The 16,056-nt window shown below is 39.7% G+C and overlaps 1 protein-coding gene across 8 annotated transcripts in view; it reads left to right on the forward strand.

The window, feature by feature from the left end:
- The window catches only part of LOC138738384 (syntaxin-binding protein 5-like), a 267,977-nt gene that overhangs the window by 143,487 nt on the left and 108,434 nt on the right, over positions 1-16,056 (forward strand). For all 8 annotated transcript variants that reach the window (XM_069888457.1, XM_069888459.1, XM_069888460.1 and 5 more), the window contains 4 exons: positions 1,617-1,695; positions 10,093-10,247; positions 10,458-10,530; positions 15,669-15,819. In XM_069888457.1, coding sequence (XP_069744558.1) covers positions 1,617-1,695; positions 10,093-10,247; positions 10,458-10,530; positions 15,669-15,819 — 458 coding nt within the window. The remainder of the gene's footprint in view (positions 1-1,616; positions 1,696-10,092; positions 10,248-10,457; positions 10,531-15,668; positions 15,820-16,056) is intronic.

Below are 16,056 nucleotides of genomic sequence, written 5' to 3' on the forward strand. Positions count from 1 at the left end.
CCGCATCGGACTGGTCAGCCACAAACGAGCCTGCAGCTGACGTGGACTTTTTACCCCCTCCATAAATCTTCGTCCGCGAAGCCAAGCCAAAGAAAGAAAAAAGAAGAAGAGAGTGTATTATATGAAATTGTAATTATGGAAATAAGGTTTAGGGAAGAGCTGGACTGGGAGCTTAATGTTCCAAGATAGAGAAGTTTTAGACTTGATAGAGAGGAGTGCAGGAGGAGCAGCATGACTGTTTAGGGATTAAATAACTACTGTTAGAGAGAACATAACAGCAATACTTAATGGAGATGAGGTGGAGGGGGGGGGGGGGGGGTCATCAATCAATGATGCCATATGGTTAGAATTTAAGAATAAGAAAGTGGTGATCACTGTGCCTGGGTTATATTATAGGCCTCCCAATATTCCATAGGAATTAAAGGGATATACAGGTGCTATTTGACTTACATGAGGTTACGTTCAGATAAATCCATTGTGAGTAGAAAAATATTAAGTCAAAAAGATAACTGAACATTATAGCCTAGCCCCCCTTTCACGTGCTCAGTACACTTACCATAGCCTTCAGCTGTGCAAATTTATCTAAAACAAAGCCGATTTTACAGTTAAATGTTGAATACTGGAAAAAAAAATTTAATCATAAAATATAGTGTTAACAACCATCAAAATTTTGAAAAATTGTAAGTTGAACCAACGTAAGTCGAGGAGCTTCTGCAAATCACAAAGAAGAGAAAGAGCATTAGGGTTGTTGTAAACTTTCTCTTTTAACATAAATGGCTTGTATGAGTTGGAATTTGTTAAGTGTGTCCAAGATACTGAAACGATATGTGGATAATCCTATGTGAAATGGGCAATATCTTGGCAATACCTTGGGAAATGAAACTGATCAGCTCATGGAAGTGTTGGTGCAGGAATACTTTGGTCACAATGGCCATAATTCTGTAAGTTTCAAGGTATGTAAGGAAACAGATAAAGACTGTTTCCAGGTTGAGGTCCAAAATTGGGTGAAGGCTGATTTCAACAGGTGTAAGAGAGGAACTGGAGACTTTAGAGTGGACCTGTTGCTGTTGTCATAGTTGCATCTCCCTTTTTGGAAAACTTAATTTTATATGAAATTGTAAAATGTCTCATTTTGTCTGCTTAATGTACTAATCCCATATTTCAGGAATCATAATTTTACTGGTCCGGTAAGGGTATTGTTTTCCAACATAAAATGCAAATTCAAAACAGTTGGCATAGTGGTCAGTGTCACACCTTTACAGCACCAGCGATCGGCACCAGGGTTTGTCTCTAAGGAGTTTGTACGTTCTGCCTGAGTCAACGTGGGCTTTCCCCGGGGGTTCCAGTTTCCTCCCATCGTTCAAAGCGTACCAGGGATGTAGGTTAATTGGGTGTAAATTGGGCGGCATAGACTCGTGGGCCAAAATGGCCTGTATGTCTACATTTAATTTTTTTTAAATTTAAAAATGAACTGTGAATGATGTTAATAGTGAATCCACATTGATCTTTATGATGGAATTATTGGTGTCTGATTATTTTAGAATTTCTCACTGCGACCTTTATCCAATGTGGCAACATTGCAGTTACAGCTTTTCATTCTGGTGTTTTGCTAACAGGTAAAGTCCCACGAGATGGTAAGAAACCAGAGTCTTGCAAACCAATCCTAACAGTTGATCATAAGACTTGCAGAAATAGGCAAGTATAATGAATCTTTTCTATTTGCCAGTGTAAGGTTTACTATATAGTCCATTATGAATTAAAATGTGTTGCAACAACTTGTGGATCAGTTGTTATATTGTTATGGTGGGCTATTCACAACCTGTTGTGCCATAGATACATCTTTCTTGGTAAAGCACAAATTGATTTGATTCTTGGTATACTGTAAAAGTCTTGTGTTGTCTGCTTCATGTGCTATCCTCATTGTAGCAACAGCACTGATACTGGATCTGTTAGAAACCTCATAGGCTATCATTTATAATTGACAACATCTTTGGAGTTTAACTTATTTTGAGCTTTTTCAATCTTTTTATTGTTTTTAACATTTGCAAGCTAGATAGGTAGAGATGATAATAATGGTAAAGTAAATTAATAACCAATTACAAATATCAAACAACAGTGAACGAGGTACATATGAACCTTTGTCATTAATTGAAAAAAAAACATTTATTTCTAAACTATGAATCAAACCCCACCCAAGGAGGGCTCCTGGCCAAGTTAAGAAGAGCACTACTGATAATAATAACAATGGGGTCACAGAGAAAAAAAAGACCAATAACCTACAAAGAGAAAGAAAGTTAAAATCCATTGCAGTTGTAGAACGCCTAATTTCTTTTTAACTTATTTTGTATTTTAATTTGATATTTCACAAAATAATATGATTATTTTTTTAAGATTAAAGTAAATTGCCAAAAGACATTGACTCCATTTTTACATCATTTCTGATGGTTGGCATTCTTGCACCAGAATTCTTGTAGACTTATCATCACTGAGGAATTTTCAAAGAGAATAAATTGCAAATTATATTATCTAGTTCTTCATGCAATTTAAAACCAATATTCTTTCGTGCTCACTGTAATAAAAATAAACTCAGGATTGTTTAGCTTTAAATGTTTTTGGAGTATATAAGTTGTTCTTCCTATTCTATTTTTCATCCCTTCAAGATGATAATCTTCCATCCCCAATAGATCTGCCAGTATAACCAGTATAAATCTGGACATGAGTCAATCTGTCTCAATCCATATTGTTGAGGCACAGTAACTAATTTTTACTAATTTCTCTAGCCTGAAATACGAATGTTCTTTGTCCGTAGTATGCTACATTCAATGATTGAGGCATCAAGGAGCTGAAATTTGTTTTTTTTTCATTTTGGAGGTAGGACATAAGCAGGTGGATGCTCTTGGCCAGAGGATCAAGGGGAACAACTTGTGTGGCCTCAATTTGAACTCAAATTAGTTCTGAGATAAGAACTTGCACTTGTACAGCACCTTTGGAAATGATCACAGATGTTACATAGGAACTTGCTGAAGCAAAATTTGACATCAAATTATACAAGGACTAATTTATGTGAGAGACTAAAAACTTTCGATGAAAGCTGTAAAGAGGGTCTTAAATTATGAGATTACAAATAGAAAATGCTGGAAATACTCAGCAGGTGAAGCAGCATTCATAGGAAAGCCTTTAAGGTCAAAGACCTTTATTCAGAACATTTTGACAAGGATCTTCGACCTGAAATATTAAATCTGTTTCTCTTTCTAAAGATGCTGCCTAGTTTGCTGAATGTTTCCCTCATTTTTCTGCAGTAAAGTTTCCAGCATCTGCAGTACTTTAATTTTCACTTAAATTATGAGAGCTGGGTGAAGGGGTTAAGAATTTTAGTGCGAGGATTCTAGAGCATTGGTCCTAGGAACTCGAGGCATAAATATGAATGATTGTATGAAGGTACAGACCAAAGGAAATAATGAAATGAAATGTAAAGTTCTCATTGCTTAATAGGTCTCCATCAGGCAAAGATATGAACATGAGAATAAGTATTTTGATTGAATGGGAGTCTTGTAGGTCACCCAGCTCAGGAACTGGAGTAACCAGGTCTTGACATGATTAGATACAGCAGCAGACCTTTCAATCTGTTTCATAGAAGAACATGCCAGCCAGCGTGAGAACTGTACTGTCTCGTCCTGGGTCATGAGGATGAATGAATGAACATTTCATTAGCAGAAAGGGTAACACACGGAGGAATGAGGAGTGTTCAGGAGATGAGTTGAGGAAGTAGATCAAATGTTCAACATGAGATCGCTGGTTATAAATAGTCATGGCAAGGAATGACCGGAGAAGGGAACCAAATTTATAGTGCAAGCCAAAATCAGTGCTTTCAGTTTTCCTAATTAGATAATATTGTGGCTCATCAAAGGTTGAAAATAAAGAGGCAATTCAGAGAAGAAGTCTTCCATTAACACTGGATCTCATTCGAAATGCTCGTGGAACATGATGCGTCTTTGGTCAAAGTGACAGGAATTTGTAGATGAGAAATAGGAAGAGCTAAAGAATAAAACTGTTTGACCTACAGGGATAACTAATGATTTTTTTAAAGTATTTAAATAAGTTGTTGATTTCAAGATAGGTAAGAGTGGTGCTGGGAGCATTCCATTCTTTGAAGCTGAACAGATCAGGCAGCATCTGTGGGGAGAAAAATGGTCAGCATTTCTGGTCAATTTCCTTTCATTAGGGGGTGTTTAAGAAAGGCGAGAAATACTTGTGTTTTTTCGTTTCTGTTTATCAGATCACTTGTCAGGATGCAAAAAAAATGAAGCAGTTGAGTCATTGGAAAGAATAGAATAAAGGCTTGTCTTGAAGTTTATGTTACCAGGGTTACGTCATAGACCAGCAGCAATAAAAATTCACCAAGACAATGGTATCTTAAGACAAAAAAATTTATTAATAACTATTATTAATATAACATCTTACATATGGATGTGCATGTGTGTGAATCACCCAAACCATTACAGCTTGGGCACAATTCTGAAAAGTCAATTTGAAGTTTGGTCTCAGAAATCTTGTAAACTCAAAATCTTTAACCTGTTATTCAGAAGTAATTATAAAGTAGGTAAGACACTGAGTCATCAAACTTCTCAAAACACATGGATTCTTGTCAAGTTGCTTTCAGAGAAATGTTTTTTTTCATACGAATGATTTGCCACAATTCCCTTCTTCCTTGCATAGAGGTTGTGAAACTTGTGACTTCCATGATGTTTCCATGAACCTAGTCAAGGATGAAATGAATTGACCATTAGAATGGTCATGATCCCAAAAATAACCATTACAATGGCCACAGTAGACTGCTCTCCTTTGACAGGGAGACACAGCAGAAGTGACCATCTTCCCCAAAAGTCACTTCAATTCTGCCTTTTCAGATGACTTTCTGATGAACTAAAATGCTTTCTTCAAATTTCCCAATCACATGACTTGCTTGAGCACAATACTGGTCCAGTTTCAATTTCACAAAAGCCTGAATCATATGACAGATGCCCTTCTCTCTCTGAACAGATGTCTTCTGAGTAAACATTCATTGTTTCAGTCTTTCAATTGAAAACAATACCTCTGTTTTATGGCTTGGACGTAGGTGCCAGACTGTCTAGTAATGTGATTATCTGTGAGTGTCATTCCCTATTCTAACCTCCCCCCCCCCCCAAGTAACTTTCTTTTTGGCTTGGCTTCGCGGACGAAGATTTATGGAGGGGTAATGTCCACGTCAGCTGCAGGCTCGTTTGTGGCTGACAAGTCCGATGCGGGACAGGCAGACACGGTTGCAGCGGTTGCAAGGGAAAATTGGTTGGTTGGGGTTGGGTGTTGGGTTTTTCCTCCTTTGTCTTTTGTCAGTGAGGTGGGCTCTGCGGTCTTCTTCAAAGGAGGTCGCTGCCCGCCGAACTGTGAGGCGCCAAGATGCACGGTTTGAGGCGAGATCAGCCCACTGGCGGTGGTCAATGTGGCAGGCACCAAGAGATTTCTTTAGGCAGTACTTGTACCTCTTCTTTGGTGCACCTCTGTCACGGTGGCCAGTGGAGAGCTTGCCATATAACACGATCTTGGGAAGGCGATGGACCTCCATTCTGGAGACGTGACCTGCCCAGCGCAGTTGGATCTTCAGCAGCGTGCATTCGATGCTGTCGGCCTCTGCCATCTCGAGTACTTCGATGTTGGAGATGAAGTCGCTCCAATGAATGTTGAGGATGGAGCGGAGACAACGCTGGTGGAAGCATTCTAGGAGCCGTAGGTGATGCCGGTAGAGGACCCATGATTCGGGTCTTTACTAAAATATAAAATATAAACTACTAAAAAAACAGAAGCCTGCAACACCAAGTTCAGATGGGATGCATCTAATGTTGTTGTGGGATGTAAGGTGAATATTGAAAAGATAAAAAGTAGTTACCTTTCAATCCATCTTGAATACAATGATTTGGCAAAAGGGCTGGAAAATTAAAACTGTTATACAATGTTAAGACTAAAAATAAAACTAATAATAATAATACATAATTTTATGCTGAGAAAACTGGAAGGAATGGAATTCCAGGACTCTGACTTGTGAAATAATAAATATAACTGAAGCAAAATCAGAAAATGTTGGAAAGCACCATGTGCAGAGAGATGAAGAGTTGTTTCAGGGACCCCTCATCAGTAGTGGAAAAGTAAGTAAACAAACATCGTAACTTGCAGGAGTTGGATGCAGAGAATAGTGGGAATTTCTGTGACATTGCCAGGTGTCAATGCCAAACCGAGGCTACCCGCAAATCGGAGGAACAACTCTTAATGTTTCATCTGGGCACTCTCCAACCAGACGCCATTAACATCAACTTAATTCAGTTAAACCCTCCCTGAGTCTCTCCCTTTCCTTATCCCACATTCTCTTTTTCTCCAGCTTCCCACCTCCTTTCATCTCCATTCAGAAAGCTACTCCCTCCTCTATCACCTCAGCTTTTTAATCCTCTTTTACCCTCCCACCTATAGCCACTATGACCTCTTATCTGCTTCCTCCCTTCTCTCCTCCCCCCACTTTTTTATTCAGATGCCTGCCTGCTTTTTTCTCATATATTGACGAAGGGTTCAGGCCTGAAATGTTTGTTACCCTTTGTTTCCAATCAATACTGCAAGTTCAACTAACTTGGTTTGAATTTTGTGATGCTGCAGTAATCAGGGTCACCAGGACAATTGTGGTTGATTCATGCCTTTGAAATTTCAAAAAGGATTTGATAAAACGTCACATTATAAGATTATCATCAGAATTGAAGCCTAAGGTTTAAAGGTGGCAGTGCAACATGGGAACTGTGGTTTTCTATGTAATCAAAAGATGGTTATCAATTACTTCAGAAGATTCTTTTCCTGATCATTGACTTCAGAGGAAATTCTTTCCAAGTCTGTCTGACTGCCAAAGCTGAGTAAACACTTGCTAAATATGATTGGCTAAGGACTAATGCAGATTTGATTATGGTATTTCCTTTTGAATACAAATTTTAATTTGGATGCATCCCCTCACTCTCCATTCCTATTCTCCTCATATCACCTTCCCCCTCTGCTTCTCCCCATTTTGCTTTCTCACCATTCCTTCTGCTCCATCTCCTCCCCTTACTCCTCATTTTCTCTTCTTCAATTCTCTCTCCCTCCCCACCTGCACTTCATATCATATTTGCTAGTCTGATTGGTAACTCTTCAGATGTTGCTTTTGATTTATATATCCACTACATACAGAATTCTGGTTTGTTAAATTTATGAATATGAACCAACAAGTTATAATTTGGCACAAGAGGTTATGGCAGGGAAAGGGAATGCCCATATCCTCCATAATATTCCTCCTATTAAATTGAAAGAGGCAGAACTGTTCGTGTAAAACTAAGATTGCAGATATTAAAGAAACTGCCCAATATTCTTTTCTGTTTATTTAAATGGAATGAGAGGTCAATTTCTGAAAAAGGTCACTGTTCCCTCAGTTGGTGAGATGAAAATTTCCCTATCTGATTAATCATGAAAACTATACCCTATCATATACTTCACAATATAGAGCTGAGTTTCAATGTTTTTTTTAAATTAATTAGAATGATAGAACACCACAGCACAGAAAGCAAGCCATTTGGCCCTTCTAGTCTGTGCCAGAAGCATCATACCACTAGTCCTACAGACCTGCACCATTCCATAATCCACCAGACCTCTCCCATCCATGTATCTATCCAGTTTATTTTTAAAATTTAAGAGTGAGCCCCCATTTACCACATCAGATGGCAACTCGTTCCACACTCCCACCACTCTCTGAGTGAAAAGGTTGCCCCTAATCCTTTCCCCTTTCACACTAAAGCCATGTCCTCTTCCATTTTTCTCTCCTAATCTAAGTGGAAAGAGCTTACTCACATTTACTCTGTCCATACTTCTCATAATTTTGTAAACCTCTATCAAATCTACCCTCTTTCTTCTATGCTCCAAGGAATAAAGCCTAATCTAATCTTTCCCTGTAACTCAACTCCTGAAGACCTGGCAGCATCCTAATAAATCTTCTCTGCACTCTTTCTATCTTAGTGATCTCCTTCCTGTCATTTGACGACCAGAACTGCACACAATACTCCAAATTTGGCCTCACCAAATTGTATAATGTCTTATACAACCTCACCATAACATCCCAACTCCTGTACACTTTGATTTATGAAGGCCAAGATGCCAAAAGATTTCTTCACAACCCTGTCTATCTAAGACTGCATTCTCAGGGAATTATGTATCTGAATTCCCAGATTCCTTTGTTCCTCCACACTCCTCAGTGCCCTACCGTTTACTGTGTTCGGTGTTTCCTTCCAAAATGCAACACCTCACACTTTTCCAGATCCCTCTGCAAGCTTTGCAAACCTACCTCACTGTCCACAACACCTCCAGTCTTGCCGATGCAATTTACTACTTTGTCACCCAGATCATTGATATAGACAACAAACACCAATGGTCCCAGCACCAATCCTTGAAGCATACCACTAATCACTGGCTTCCAGTCTGAGAAGCGGTATCTACTACCACTCTCTGTCTTCTCCCATTCAGCCAATTTCAAATCCAGTTTACAACCTTTCCATAGATACCTAGTGTCTGAACTTTCTGAACTAGTGGGACCTAGTTCATGTAGACAACATCCATAGCCTTTCCTTGGTAACCTCCTCAAAAAACTCTAAAAGATTCGTTAAACATGACCTACCATGCATAAAGCCTTGCTGCCAATCCTTAATCAGGCCTTGGCTGCCCAAATACTTGTATACCCGATCTCTCATAACACCCTCCAATATACCTGCTACTGACATCAGCTCATCGGCCTGTAATTTCCTTATTTACTTTTGGAGCCTTTTTTAACTAACGGAACAGCATGAGCTAGCCTCCATTCCTCCGGCACCTCACCCATGGATAAGGAAGTTTTAAATATCTCTGCCAGTGCTCCTGCAATTTCTGCACTCGTGTCCCTCAAGGTCCAAGGGAATATCATATCAGGCCCAGGGGATTAATCTACCCTTATTCAATGTCAGACAGCAAGCACCTCTTCCTCTTTAATCTCTGTATGTTTCATGTCACTACTGCTTGTTTCCCCTCCTTCCTTGCACACTATGCCAGTTTCCTGAGTGAATACTGATGCAAAAAAACTGCCCAATCTCGTGAGGCTCAGCACATAGGTGACCACTCTGATCTATTGGCAACCAATTTTTTTCCCCTTACTATCCTTTTATTCTTAACATACTCATAGAAACCCTTCGGGTTTACCTTCATATTATCTCCCAAAGCAACCTTGTGTCTTTTTGCCTTCCTGATTTCCTTCTTGAGTATTTTCTGACATTTTCTATACTTTTCTAGTGCCTCATTTGCTCCTATTGCCTATACCTGTTATACACTTCTCTCTTCTTCTTAGCCAAATCGCCAATATCCCTTGAAAGCGAAGGTTCCCTATGCCTGTTAACTTTGCCTTTAATCCTGACAATAACATGCAAATTCTGCACTCTTAAAATGTCAGCTTTGAAGGCCTTCCACTTACGGAACATATCATTACCAGAAAACAACTTATCCCAATCCACTCTTCGTAGATCCTTTCTCATTTCCACAAAAATGGCCCTTCTTCAATTTAGAATCTCAACCTATCCTTGTACATAATTAACTTGAAACTAATGACTTTATATTTACTGGACCCAAAATGTTCTTTTACACATACTTCTATCATCTGACCTGTCTGGTTCCCTAATAGGAGATCCAGTTTTGCATCCTCTCTCGTTGGTACCTCTATATATTGATTTAGAAAACTTTCCTGAATACATTTGACAAACTCCAAGCCATCCAGCCCTTTTAAAGTATGGGAGTCCTAGTCATTTATTATTGGCAAACAGATTTTGGCACAATGTTGAGTTTAACTTTTTGCTTGATTAGGAAATATTGAAAAAGTATTATTAGCTTAAGATTGCAATTTTGAAATATTCAAAAGTATATGATGATTTTGCTTCAATAAAGAAGCTAATTTAAAAACTTCCAAATGCTAGAGTACCTTTGTAATATGTCAAGTATAAATTGGATGCTATCTAACTTTGGATTTTCATCTTCCAGTGAACCATTTGTTATTTTTTCTGGAGGACTATCCTATGATAAAGCATGCAGAAGACCCAGTCTGACAATTATGCATGGAAAATCCATTACAGTTCTGGAAATGGATTATCCCATTGTGGACTTCGTAACTCTCTGTGAAACACCATATCCAAATGGTAAATAGTTACAAGTGAACAGTTGAGGCTTTATTTACTTCTATTTACTATTTATGTAATTAGTAAAGTTTGAATAATGCTGTCCAGGTGTTTGCTCAAACCCCTTAAGTGGCAAAGATATATTTGGCAGCGTAATAAATAATATATATTCAGAAGACATAGTATTTGTGCATATAATTGGTTTGTATTTAATTACACTTTGTTTTACAGAATTCCAGGACCCTTATGCTGTGGCTGTGCTGCTTGAGAAAGATCTGATCGTTGTTGATCTTACACAAAACAAGTAAGTGAATTTGCATGTGCAGAATATATTAGTTTTTTTAATATAAACAGAATAGTGTAAAATTATTAAACTACTTCCGGAAATATTATCTAGTGTAAATGTTTAATAGTGATTGACAAGAGTTATTTGCCCAAGAAACTTAGTTTATTTTGTTTTCTGGAAAATGTATTTTAAAGTTTGGGGAAAAAAAAGTTTCTTTCTTGTCCTTTAGTTGTATTTACCCAAGCCAGACTGAAGGAAGTGATCCTTTTCATTAGTAAATCCGTTGCTCTATAAGTGGTAGTTGAGACAAGGAAAGAAACTACGTGGCTATACAGATAGAAGCATTTCTATGTAATTTAAAAACATGCTGTGATAGTACAGATTCTATCACCAATGTGTATATGTACATATGTACAGATGGTAGTGTAGGATGACTGTGATTGGCTGAGAGTGTAGCCACGCCTACTGGCAGGTCTTAAAGGATTGCTCCTAGCCAGACCAGGTCATTTTGGACTGGTCGACCTACTTGTGATATGCTCCAGTCTTTTAGTAAATAAAAACCTTGGTTTGGATCAACAACTCTTTGGTTCTTTCGACGCGCTTTACACATGCACTAGAAATTTCTGAGTTTAGAATACTGCAGCACAGTTCAAGCCCTTCACCTTCGACATTGTGCCGACCCATATATTCCTTAAAAAATGTACAAAACCCTCTCAACCCTGTAACCCTCTATTTTTCTTCCATCCATGTGCCTGTCTTAGACCCTAATGTTTCAGCCTCCAGCACCATCCCTAGCATGGCATCCCAGGTACCCACAACTCTGTGTGTGTGTGTGTGTGTGTGTGTGTGTGTGTGTGTGTGTGTGTGTGTGTGTGTGTGTGTGTGTGTGTAAAATAAAATCCCTGATGTCTCCCCTAAACTTCCCTCCTTTCATTTTGTACTCGTCCTCTGGTGTTTGCTGTTCCTGCCCTGGGAAACAGGTGTTGCCTGTCCACCTTTTCTATGCCTCTCATAATCTTGTAGATCACTATTAAGTCTCTTCTCACCCTTCTTCACTCCAAAGAGAAAAGTCCCAGCTCTGCTAATCTTGTCTTGTAAGACTTATTTTCCAATCTAGGTATCATCCTGGTAAATCTTCTTTGCACCCTCTCCTTAATGAGGTGACCAGAACTGAACACTATACTCAAAGTGTGATCTCATTAGAGATTTGTAGAGTTGTAACATGACCTCTCTACTCCTGAACTCAATCTCCCTATTAATGAATCTCAGCATCTCATAGGCTTTCTGAACTATCCTATCAACCTGTGTGGTGTCCTTGAGGGATGTATCAATTTGGATCCCAAGGCTCATCTGTTCATCCACACTCTTAAGTAACTGATGATTTTCCCTGTACTAAGCCTTCTGGTTTGTCCTTCCAAAAGCACTACCTCACACATCCGGATTGAACTCCCATCTGCCACTTCTCCGCCAACTCTGCATCCTGTCCATATCATCTTGTATCCTTTGACAGCCTTCAGCTCCATCCACAACTCTTGCAACATTTGTATCATCTGCAAACTTACTGATCCATCCTTCCACCTCTTCATCCAGGTCATTTATTAAAATCACAAAGAGCAGGATTCCTGAACAGATACTCCACTAGTCACTAAACTCCAGGCAGAATACTTTCCTTCCACTTCTACACTCTGCTTTTTTCCTGCAAGCCTTATCCATACAGCCAAGGTCCCACTGATCCCATGCCTCATGACTTTCTGAACGAGTCTCCCATGGGGGACCTTGTTAAATGCCTTGCTAAAATTCATATCTACCACCCTATCCTCATCAATTTCTTTTGTTATCTACTCAAAAACTCAATTAGGCTTGTGAGACATGACCTTCCCTTCACAAAGCCAGGCTGACTGTCGCTGAGTAGACTGGACTTTTCCAAATGCTCATAGATCCTATCCTTAAGAATCCTCTCCATTAGTTTACACCCCACTGACATAAGACTCATCGGTCTATAATTCCCAAGGTTCTCCATATTACCTCTTTTAAATAAAGGACTACATTTGCCATTCTCCAATCCTCTGGCCCCTCCCCTGTGGCCAAAGAGGACTCAACGATCATAGCTACTGCTTCAGGTATCTCTTCCCTCACTTCCCACAGCACCCTGGGGTGTATCATGTCTGGCCCCATTGACTTATCAATCTTCACGTTTTTAAGAAGATTCAATACTTCCTCTTCCTTAATTTCCACACAGCTGGTTCTATTCCAACTTCACCCTGATCAAGATCCTTTTCTGTTGTGAATATTGAAGCAAAGTATTCATTTAGGTCCTTCACAACCTACTCCATCTCCAGGCACATGTTGCCTCCTTTACCCTTTAGTGGCCCCACATTCATTCTCATCATTGTTCTGTTCTTCACATATTCATAGAACACCTAACCCTACATGCCAAGGCCTTCTCATACCCCCTTTGAACTCTCCTAAGTTCTTTCTTAAGTTCCTTCCTGCCTACCAGTTACTTCTCATGAGCCCTTCCTGTTTCCTGCTTCCTGTATCTAACGTATGCTTCTTTATTCCTCTTGACTAGCTGCTTCGTCAACCACGGTTCACTTTTCCTACCATCTTTTCAGTGGGACAAGCCTATCCTGAACTCAACACATGTAGTCCCTAAACTTCCTTCCTTATCTAAGGAAGGATGTTCTTGCAATGGAGGGAGTGCAGAGGCGATTCACCAGGCTGATACCTGGAATGGCAGGAATTACTTAGGAGGAAAGATTGCGCAAATTGGGATTGTACTCGCTGGAGTTTAGAAGATTGAGAGGGGATCTCATAGAGACCTATAAAATTCTGGCAGGACTGGACAGAATGAATGCAGATGGGATGTTTCCAATGATGGGAAAATCCAGAACCCGGGGCCATGGTTTGAGGATAATAGGCAAACCATTTAGGACCGAGATGAAGAGGAATTTCTTTACCTGGAGGGTGGTGAATCTGTGGAATTCATTGCCACGGAGGGTAGTAGAGGCAGGTTCATTAAATCTATTTAAGAGGGAATTAGATCTATTTCTTCAGTATAAGGGTATTAGACGTTACGGAGAGAAGGCGGGGACAGGGTACTGAACTTTAAGATCAGCCATGATCTCGTTGAATGGAGGAGCAGGCTTGAAGGGTCGAATGACCTACTCCTGCTCCTATCTTCTATGTTTCTATGTATCAGTTCTGTGCTTTCACCTTTGAGCATCTGTTACCCATTTACTCTCACTAGTTTCTGTCTCATCCCATTGTAATTAGCCCCTTCCTCATTTAAACACTTTCCCATGTTGTCTGCTTGTATCTTAGTCCATAGTAATGCTGAAGCTCAGATAGTTACGGTCACTCTCACCAAAATGCTCCCTCACCAAGAGCATCACCTGACCAGTTTCATTACCCAAATTTAGATCCAGTGTGGCCTCTCCTCCTTTTGGCTGGTCCACATACTATGCCAGGAATTTTTCTTGAACGTACCTGGCAAATTCAGTCCCATCTATCCCTCTTGCAGTCAGGAAGTGCTAGTTAATATTAGGGAAGTTGAAACAATCCATAACTATAACCTTGTATTTCCTGCACTATTCCAAAATCTGCCTGCTTATCTGCTCCTCTGTTCCAAGGACTATTTGGGGACCTCTGTAGACTACTCCCAGCACAGTGATTGCTCCCTTCCTATTTCTGACTTCCCCCCCACACTGTCTCAGTAGACACTCCCTCTGCAGCATCCTCCCTTTCTATAACCACAATACTATCCCTGACCAGTGATGCTGCTGCCCCCACCCTCTCATACTTCCCATCCTATTCTTTCTAAAACACAAAAACCTCAGTTCCTGCATCAGCCAATCCTGCCCTTCCTCCAGCCAAGCCTCTGCAATGGCCACAACATCGTAGCTCCATGTACGGATCCATGTCCTATGTTCATCCCCTTTATTCTTAATATTCCTTGCATTAAAATACACACATTTCAACCCTTCTAACTGGCTACATTTACGCATGTCCTTCCTCACAATCTCAAAACAAATAGCATCATGCTTTTGACCTTCTGCCATATTCCTTGCACACAGATTCTGGTTCCCACCCCCCTGCAAAACCAGTTTAAACCCTTCCCAACAGCTCTAGCAAACCTGCCTGCCAGTATATTGGTTCCTTTCCAGATTAGGTGCAGCCTGTCCTTTTTGTACAGGTCAGACCTTCCCCAGAAGGGACCCCAATGATCCATAAATTTGAACCCCTGCCCCTGCACCAACTCTTCAGCCAAGCATTTATCTCTCATAACTTCCTATTCCTACCCTCTTTGGCAAGTGGCACAGGTATCAATCTCGAGATCATCACCCTTGAGATCCTGCTTTATAACTTCCCCATGTTCCCTCTTCAGGACCTCATCCCTACTCCTATCTATGTCATTGTTCCTCACCCTCAGAATTCTCCAGAAACCTTCTGCTTCTCTAATTTTTCTCAAAATTCTGTGGAACAAGTGGAACTCTGAGGTTATTGGTAATTATTCGGGTCAATGTTATAAAATACTATTCAGCTTATGGGACCTTGCACTCTGTAGGCTTCCATTTTCAAAATGAAGTACCAAATGCTGAATTTTTTGTGTAGATTTTCTAAGGTTCAGTTTGGGCCCTATGTTTTTTTTGGGACCCCATATTATGGGAATACATATAGGATGTTTAAATTGCATAAGGTAGGATCCCTTAAATTTGGGAAGCAAGGATTGTTTTAAAAAAGAATTGTATTCTACACTTTGTATCCTGAAGAAAATGTATATAGAGAAAAGACAATGCATGTAAAATGTTAAAGTTGAAAAATGATATGTTGTGTAAGTCAGGAATGTCATTTCCATCCATTCTTAAGTGTCCCATGCAGGATTTCCTGTGCTGACCCATTTCATTGCTGGGAATGCATGTACTACTTAAACAAATTGATGATCCAGCATCATAGGTGTCTGTTTATTTTCATGTTTGCAGGCACTATTGGCAGGAAATAAAGATGAATTTAATGAAAGAATATTCTGTTTATGTGCTGGAACACTCCATAATATGATCGTAGTACTTACCTTCTGTTTAATTATTTTCATAGAGTCTGTAGTTCTAATGGTTGAGCACAATGTCTTTATTTATTTTGTTTGTTCCTCTGGTTAGTTTTCCTATCTTTGAAAACCCATATCCAATGGATGTGCATGAATCTCCAGTGACTTGCTCAGAGTATTTTGCAGATTGTCCTCCTGATTTGATACCTGCCCTCTATTCTGTGGGAGCGAAACAACAAAAAAGGCAGGGTTGTAGCACAAAGGTAATAAACTCCAATTTATGATAACTTTATTTGTTGACCCTGAGAGGACCCCACTGCTGACAAAGCTCCTGCTGTATTAGAGACAAAAAAGACTGCGGATGCTGGAAGTTGGAGCAAAAAAACTGCTAAAGCAACTCTGTTGAGGGAATCAAAATGAAAACCAAATGGAGTCGTGAGTTAATGGGTCATTTTATCACTGATTTTTACAAGAATGCTCAAGAGCATGGGAGAAGAAAT

The sequence above is a fragment of the Narcine bancroftii genome, chromosome 7 (assembly GCF_036971445.1).
Source record: "Narcine bancroftii isolate sNarBan1 chromosome 7, sNarBan1.hap1, whole genome shotgun sequence".
In the NCBI taxonomy this organism is placed as follows: domain Eukaryota; kingdom Metazoa; phylum Chordata; class Chondrichthyes; order Torpediniformes; family Narcinidae; genus Narcine; species Narcine bancroftii.